This window comes from Phalacrocorax carbo, chromosome 4 (assembly GCF_963921805.1).
Source record: "Phalacrocorax carbo chromosome 4, bPhaCar2.1, whole genome shotgun sequence".
In the NCBI taxonomy this organism is placed as follows: domain Eukaryota; kingdom Metazoa; phylum Chordata; class Aves; order Suliformes; family Phalacrocoracidae; genus Phalacrocorax; species Phalacrocorax carbo.
In genome coordinates, this window is record NC_087516.1 from 16,285,675 (window position 1) to 16,294,585 (window position 8,911).

The window sequence follows — 8,911 nt, forward strand, 5'->3', positions numbered from 1 at the left end:
CTGGCACAGACATACTAACAAAATTTTCTCTGAACAACCTAATGTACTTTGCCCTAAAAGGCACTGTACTAAGCTTATTAAGTATACATTATTTTGAGGAATCTGTTTCTGCAAGTCTTACTGCTACCCAACGTTTCCGTGTCAGTTTTTATTCTCTTACCTGGCAATATTATCCTTTTCAAGAAGAAGTCCAGTCCTATGGTTTGTTTATACTGTTTTCCAAATGTCTCTTGGGCAAAACGTGTGGCTAAGGATGTCTAAAACAGAACATTATCAAATTAAGTTGTCATTTTAAACAGCAAAAAAAAAACTTGATGTTAAACCAGAAGTATGAAATACAGTTAAGCACTTTTTAGATCAATGCATGCTGACAATGTTCATGGATTTGGATTGACAAGCATTACAGCCAACTTCAGCATAGTAAGAGAAGGTGGCAAAGGCTACTAATATATGCAAAAAGAAGGCACGTATTTTCTCTGTATTTCAAAGATACTGTAATATTAATATTACAAAATATTACATTTTAATGAGGTACCATTAGTACGCTCAAATTGACGCAAATGTAAGCGACACTATCCATACCTGAAGAGCTTATTGTTTCCAAAAATCACTCATTCCAAAACAAGGGTCCTTCCCTGGTACAGAACACCATGATCCCAGACCAACTTTCTGGGAAGGATCAGATGTCTGCACAGCACAGAGTCCCACAGGGGCTCCAAAGCATGGCAGGATTCCTGCCACTGTACATCAAACTAACAGGATCAGGAATTACATGAAGTTTAAGATAAGACGACTACTTTCTTGTACACAGAAAAAACTAAACTCATGTTATGAATGCACATTTGCAAAATCACTCCTTTAACCAGAAATTTGGAAACTTATTTCTTTGATTTATTTTGTGGCTTTATGAAAGTAGACGCAATACACTGTTGACCGAATAAAGAATCAGCTCTTATTACATACTGCTAAAAGGAGACACAACTAACCTAATGAAGTAATAAAGGCATTTATATTCTTTCACTAGCAATTTACGTTCGCCATGGAAGGCAAAAAAAAAAAATAGAAGGGGAAAAAAGAAAGCAAGTCCCACAACCCCACAATCTAAGGTTAAAAAAAAGGAAAGGAGAAAAAGAAAACAGAATTGCAGTAAAAGAATACAGAAGTTCGTATTCTGGCAAATATTAACCATTATATTAAAAATGAATGTTACATAGATAAAATACATCATACATCATATTAGTGGTGTACGCTTACAAATCTCTTGTTGACATGACATCGGAAAATATAAAAACAAAGTAAATGCAGAAAAAATCTAAATACGTGTTTACATATACAGGGGGAAAAAAGCTTAACAGTCTCACAAAACCCTTCCACTGTCTGAGAAAACTCAAAATGGGCAAGAAGGAATTTTTTTGCCAGCTTTCTGTTCATCAAGACCCAAAGAGATGAGTTACATCAACAGTTATTAGAAGTTGCTGTTAGAACTCATTTAGTTAAAAATGCAATAGCAAAATAATGCCAACAGTTCTGAAAAATGAGACTAGGCAAGTTCTATTAATAGAACGGTTATAACAAAGATCTAAATTATGCTAATAATGTAAAATATACACAGGAAAAGGTTAAGGTACTCTTTTTTTGCCTGAAAACATGATCACCAGAGCTCCAGCATTAAATATTTGCCTATTCATACTAGAGCTTTATTCAACTATTAAATTAGCTGTGAAGTAAATAACACAAGATCTACTGTTTTCTTATATCACATTTATATTCCTATCACTGTCCTATATATGTAAAATAAATTATATTTCGACATCAGAAGATAAGTTTAGGAAGTAATCAAAAAATCAATTAAAGACTACAGCAACATTTTCATTTATTTCACTGAACTCACGCCCTGAGAGGATGATAGGATGGATGGATGGATGGATGGATGGATGGATGGATAGATAGATAGATAGATAGATAGATAGATAGATAGATAGATAGATAGATAGATAGATAGATAGATAGATAGATAGATAGATAGATAGATAGATAGATAGATAGATAGATAGATAGATAGATAGATAGATAAAAAGCAAGTAAACCAGAAGTAGCATGAGTATGATTATATATTTATATCATTTGGAAATGGTAAAGATCACAGAGGATGAATCGTGACAAGATTCTTCTGCCTGGAGCTATATGACAGTAACACTAACAAGCACAAAATAAAATTCAATACAGATTTAGACTGTAGTATTAAAAAAAAAGTCAGTAGAACTGATTCTTTTAATCACAACAGTTAGCATGCCAAGTTTACAAATACATTATTTTTAATATGCCATGACTTTAAGGATGTAGATAACAGTAAGAACATTTCAGGAGTACACCATACAATCTTCTCCTTAAAATTTTCCTTTTTGCAACAGTTACCAGCACCCGGAGTACACATTAAAATATCATCTGCCTATATCATAGCATTCTGTATTCTCCAACACACTAATTTAGATCCCCATTAAATAAGCAACCACTCCCTTCTTGTTTTAAGGGCTCAGTAAATATTAGCTTTATCACTCTGTGACACTCAGTATTCCCTGAGGGCTTCTAAGGGTGTTAGTAAAAATAAACAGCATCATTCAATTAACAGCCAACCAATAAGAGCAGCAAGTAATCAACAGCACGGCAAAGTTCTCTTAAACAATTCTCCTCTACTGTGCTCTTGAATGCAAAGGAATTTATAGCAGAAAATCATTGACTAACTCCTTTTTAATTTTTTTTTCTAATAAATGTTAGAGCTCGAGGAAGGTGTTGGATTACCAGACTAGAGTCCTCTATTTATTCACAGAACAAGCATTTATCCACAAAATACTTAGAGCAACAGTTCAAACTTCTCCACAACAGTAAACAGAGAAGTTATGTCAATGCCTATTCAAGTACATCTACAATGCAAATACTCCCTTCAACCCTAAAACTGCTCTCTGCCATGCTTGCCATAAAAGACTCCACGACAGTTTTGCCTGAAGTATATGTTGAGGACAACCTACGTAAAAAACAAGCAAAGTTAAATAATGGTTCAGTAGAACTGTAGCTGTAAAAGCAAACTAGTGATCAGTGACTGTTTTTAAAAAAGATTATGCTCCATTCATAAAATTTCAGCCATTAATCTAGAGATCAGAGGGTAGTATGATACGAAGAAGGATTTGTTCCTTCACATCTCCACCAAGACAGCCGGGCCACCAACTTTCATAGCAGACTTTCCATTAGACCCAGTTTGGCAGGTTCACACATTTGTCTTAAATACTTCAAAGCAAATGTTTACATGCTGTTCTGAGGAGCAATACACTATTAAAAGTTGGCATTACAATCTCCCTCCTTTCAGACAAAAAAAAAATGGAAGCAAACGAAGATGCAATTAAACATCACAGATGAGGCAAGACAATTTCTTGCTCCTATTTTTCAGTCTCAACAAGCGACAGTATAAATAGCTGACAAGCTCTTCCTAAATACCTACATAGTGAATAAACAGGAAAAAAGCAAACAATATTTATGTCATATAGCAGACAAGTCAAACAGAGCAAGCAACGACAGCCAGCTCTGACACTGGCTACTCACCAGGACTACATGGAAACTTGTAGAGAAAATCTTGCCAGTGACAATTCTTTGAGTAAAAGCATATAGAAGAAAGCTTATAGGAAGCAATGACAAAGTGCAGCATTGTCCTAGTTTCACCTGGGATAGAGTTAATTTTCTTCCTAGTAGCTGGTATAGTGCCATGGTTTGGATTTAGTATGAGAATAATGTTGATAACACACAGATGTTTTAGTTGTTGCTGGGTAGTGCTTACACTAGTCAAGGACTTTTTTGCTTCCCATGCTCTGCCAGCAAGAAGCTGGGAGGGGAGGGGGCACAGCCAGGACAGGTGACCCCAACTGGCCAAAGGGCTATCCCATACCATATGACATCATGCTCAGCATATGAACTGGGGGAGCGGGTCAGGAGAGGCGATCGCTGCTTAGGGACAGGCTGGACATCGATCAGCGGGTGGTGAGCAGCTGCACTGTGCATCACTTGTTTTGTATATTCTTTTATCATTATTATTATTTTCCCTTCCTTTTCTGTCCTATGAACTTGTCTTTATCTCAACCCACAAATTTTATTCCCCCCCCATCCCCCCAGGGCTGGGGGGCAAGCAAACGCTCTGTGGTGTTCAGCTGCCTACCAGGATAAACCACAACAAGTATCACAGCTGTAAGAAAGAAAAACTAAAACCCAAATTCAGTGCAAGCATATAGTTCTGAAGCCATGAATTTCTATTCACGTACCAACTTTACCAGCCAATTGAGAATCCACTTTCCAAAATGCAACATGTATCTATCCCTTCCCTCACTCCCTTCTAGAGCATCCATGCCATTTTCCAAGCATATCAACATTCTCCCCTGTCATGTCCTATCCCTACTGGCAAGGACTTTGAGACAGACAAAATGAAACAACGAAACACTAGGCTAAATAACAAAATACTTTAACTCGCATAAAACCACGTAACTGTCCAACACAGAGAATCCATCACTGAGAACAACCTAGCTTTATGGGGAGGAAGTCTTTTGTAAACAAAGGAAGTAGTTCTGTCACCTGAAGGTGGTGTCTTTCCACCCCACTCCTAAGTACTAATGAAACTTTGGTCACTGAAAAAGAGAAAACTATCAAGACTTTTTGACGTTAGATATGCCTCTATGAAGCTAGGCCAGTCTGCACAGGACACTTGATGCAATTTTCCATTTGCATGACTGACAAAAACATTGTTGTCACTGTTCAACACTGATAAAGTTTTTGAGCCCATGAGCTTAACAACAAGATCCAGAATTGACACAACGCTTAAAAGTTTGGCATCCTAAAGCAAGCAGGACACCACTCTGCATTCCAGCCTACGTTTCAGCTCCTGCAAATTCCCACACCAGGTCGAGCATTTACCCTTTCATTATCATCATCCATTGTCAAGAGAAGAAGGAAAAGGCAGGATGTTTCTGCTACCATACTTTATCCCCAGGTGCAACAGATTGCAGAAAGGCAGAACCTCAGCTGCTTTGCTCCTCCTGCACACCTATTCTTCAGGACCTCCCTTCCCATGAATAGCTCCAAGATTTGCTACCAGAGGCCCAAAACATTTTTCAATAGTAGCAAAACAAGAGTTATTCTACTTCAAATCAGCATCATTATATACTTCAATATCAAGCCAATCAGTGCATGCCAAGAGTAGAAATATCTGGATCATAGCGTCATTTTTTTCAGTCCATACTAGTACTACTGCCTTATTTTAATATAAAATCATTTTGGCTTGGGAAGACTGGTTTGCTTTAAAACCTAGATGCATAAGGCTGCTGTGTTTATGTATGTTCCCTCCTGTAATCTAAATCAAAGAGCCAACTGCTATTAATAATTGCTGTTTATTTTCATCTCACATTGTCCCCACTTCTGATTCCTTTTCAGATTGTTTTCCTAGTTTGTCTAGTTCATTAAAATCATTATTATTTTCTCACTGACCAGTCTTGCCTTCCTCAGTCTTTCTTTACAACAGTTTACCATTTCCTTACCATCTCTATTTCACCCTAATACTTTTCCAGATTCTACTCTCTCTCATTCTTCCCTTTTTACTCTCCTCTCCTTAGAGCTTGGTCCAGCAGTGCGTATTCCTACCCTTAAAAGTCTAAGGATCCAATTATTCATTCAACCACCACAAAACAAATTATAAAAGCACAATATCCCTCCTTTGCATTACAGATAGAGCAATTCCTAACTAATGGAAGCAAAAACATTACCCTCAGCTTGAACTGACATGGATTTGGTTTTAAACTGCTACCAACCCTTGCACAGAACCGGAGTCACATTGCTTCTAAATGCTTCATTTCTTTTTCCTCACCCTTCAGACAGCTGGCTCACAGACATAGTTTTTCTTCCCTGGAGAGCTGAAGACCAGCCCCAGATGGCCAAGAGGGAGTAATCACTTTTTTTTTTTTTGGTGGCTGGGGGAAGTAATAGAAAGAAGTCAAATGTGAGCATCTGACACTAAACATGAGATGCAATATTTCAAAGATATATTCTATTATGTCCTACAGTCCTCCTGTCCAATGATGCCAGTGACAGAGGAAGAGAAAAAACAACGTCTTCCACAGTAAATGAGAGGCTAAGTATGCATAGACCAGCTGTGAGCCAGCTGTGAGTAGCAGGCTATTTAGAGTTGAAAACATATAGGCATGTTTCAAGAAGTAAGCGGAATGAGTAGCCAACAGAGGAACCTCAACAATTTAGTCTTCTGAGGTGCCTGAAACAGCACTAGGTGCATTTTATCCTTCCGTTCCATGACCCAATCACTTTATTTTTATAAGATCTTACAATAAATCTATTATAGCAAGTTCTTGCTGCCAGGCCATCAGGATGGCTGGAAGAAGCTTCTATTACAGCATCATCTAGGGGGGACAGGAGGAAAGGCAGCCCACCATAGCATAGCTGCTGTTCATGCAAAATAAACTGCACTTGAAGCACAGGATTCCTAGAGCCAGCAGGAGATTCAGTGAGGGGCAACTCCCGGGTGAGAGGTAGGAACCAGCAGGAATATACATCAAAACTCAAGAATGCTTGAAAATCCATGTTTGACGAGGTCTTGCCACAAGGTGCTGAACAGCAGTAATGAAAGGATTCCTCAGTTTGAATGGAAAACTCCTGGGGAAAGCCACCAGTGAAACAGCACTTCAGCTGTCAATCCTATGCATTTATTATGCTCTCATCACATAGTCACTTGAAATTGCCCATCTACTGACTCAGACAAATACAACACCGCTTCAGACTGGGTTTAGAATCGCTGGAGACAAAAAATGTTTTGTTTCTTCACAGAGCTCTGCATAAATGAGTAAAACCATGTATATACCTTCACTAAGAGCTCATTTCTATTACTGGAGGCAGTTCATCTAAACCACCTCTAAGAATATTTCTGCTTTTCATCTGAACTGTGAGGCAGGCAGACTTTCTGCCTCCTCATGCTTTCAAGTTAATAAGAGGAAAACTGTATTCCTCAAGTACTCAACACAACAGAATCACTATTTTAACGTGTATCTCACAAAACGATTCAGGATACATATTGCAATAGACATGTTCACACGTGTAAGGAAAGATCAGTTACTATCTCCATAGGTAACAAAGTATCTTTCGCCTCCTACTCTGCCAAAAGTTGTCTTTTAAAAAGACAAGTATATCGTGTTTATAAACAAACTGCTTATAAATAGTACTTAATAATGTTGATTATAGAGAGAAAAAAAAAAAACGTGAAAGTCACAAACAAAAACTAAATTGACCCAGAAGTGCCCTTCCAAGCTCTGAAACAGTAACTCAAATAGATGCAAACTGCTCTGTCCACCTCCCGAGGTTACCAGCTCTGAAGCCGAAACGCAGAGAGCCGGGACACGCAGCTCGGCAGCCTTCCCTGCCCGTCGTTTCGGCAGAACCGCGGGTTGAGGCGCTCGGCTCGGCCCCGGCCCGGCCCCCGGCAGCCGCCGCGGGGAGCCCCGGGCTGCCCCGGCCGAGCAGCGACCCCTCACCAGAGCGCGGTCTGGGGGCGCTGGAGGCAGGGGGCTGGCGGGAAGCGCCACAGCGCGTACCACCCCTGGGACTACGCTGTTAGCCGCTCCTTTTATTAAGGGTCAGGAAAACTGGATTAAAGCCGTATTCGCCTGTTCTCCAAGGCTCCCCGCATGCCGCGAGGGGACGGAGACCCCGTCAGCGGGTTCCGCTGCCGAGGCGGGCACCGGCGGCCCCGGTGCCAGGCGCCCCGGCGAGGAGGCCGGAGAAGGGGAAGAGCGGGGCTGGGGGCGAGGGGGGAGCGGTCAGCCGGCGGCGGGCATCGCGGTAACGGCAGCGCCACGGGCTGGGAGCCGCCCGGGCTGCTCCTCACTCCGCGGGAGCGCCGGGGAGCGGCGGGGGCCCGGGGCACCGCGGGGACGGGGGGGAGCGGGGCGCTGCCGGCGGCGGCCGGCACTGACCTTGCCAGTGGTGCCGTCCCCCAGCACCACTAGCTTGAGCTGGCGGTCCGGACTCTCCTCCTCCTCCGAGTCCGACATGGTCCCTGCGCCCCGGCGGGGAGGGAGAAGAGGCGGGCGGGGGGGCGGCCGAGAGGGACGGGGCGCAGGAGCGAGGAGGGGACGAGGGAGAGGAGGGAGCGCCGAGCTCACGGAGCCGGCAGCGCTGCAGACGCCGGAGCCGCCATCTTCCCTCAGCGCGCCCGCCGTCGCTATGGCCCGCGCGGGGCGAAACCAACGGTACACAGGAGGGAAGGGGGAGAGGGTGGCTGGCGGGCGGGAGCCGCGGCAACACGTCCAAGCGCTGGGGCGGGCGCACTTCCGTGCCCCCCCGGCAGGCAGGTGAATGGTTCAGCCCGACTCTCCGCTACGGCGGTTCAGCCCCGACGTGACGCCCCGCGCGGTTACTAAGGAACGCGGAGGTCAGAGGCGGTGGGGTGGGCGGGGCGCGGGGCGCTGTGGGCGGGGCGCGGGGCGGGGCTAACGGGTGCCCGGGGCCGCGGGGGCGGAGAGGCGCTCCGCCATCCCGAGCAGCCGGCGGCCCGGGCGGGGGACCCCCGTCCCCTGCCCTCCCCTGCCCTGCCCTCCTGCCTGTTCGTCCCAGCTACATCCGCCTGCGGGGCCGGGGGTCTGCCCAGCAGCGAGATGTATTTATATTTTTCAAGCAATGTGCCAGCATAGAAAGCAAACAGCAGCAAGTGCCGCACCGAGCCCGGCCTAATTTCCCCGCGTTGTAGCTCAGCCGTCCTTGACAACTCTTTGTCCAATCTCCTAAACCCTCCAGACAAGGGTGCCACCATTTTCTTTGGCGACCTACTCAAGCCTTTCCTATCCAGGTAGGCCACTAGTAAGAAAACTGGGCTGCA

At 43.6% G+C, this 8,911-nt stretch overlaps 1 protein-coding gene across 2 annotated transcripts in view; it reads right to left on the bottom strand.

Moving 5' to 3' along the window:
• The window catches only part of RAB28 (RAB28, member RAS oncogene family), a 68,630-nt gene extending 60,352 nt beyond the window's left edge, over positions 1-8,278 (bottom strand). The window contains exons 1-2 of one of the 2 annotated variants that reach the window (XM_064449146.1): positions 8,010-8,277; positions 161-257 (exon numbers count right to left, since the gene is read on the bottom strand). In XM_064449146.1, coding sequence (XP_064305216.1) covers positions 161-257; positions 8,010-8,087 — 175 coding nt within the window. In that variant the 5' untranslated portion in view covers positions 8,088-8,277. Of the gene's footprint in view, positions 1-160; positions 258-8,009 lie in introns of both variants that reach the window. The other variant, XM_064449148.1, reaches the window with a different exon arrangement.
• Positions 8,279-8,911: the final 633 nt, after the last annotated feature.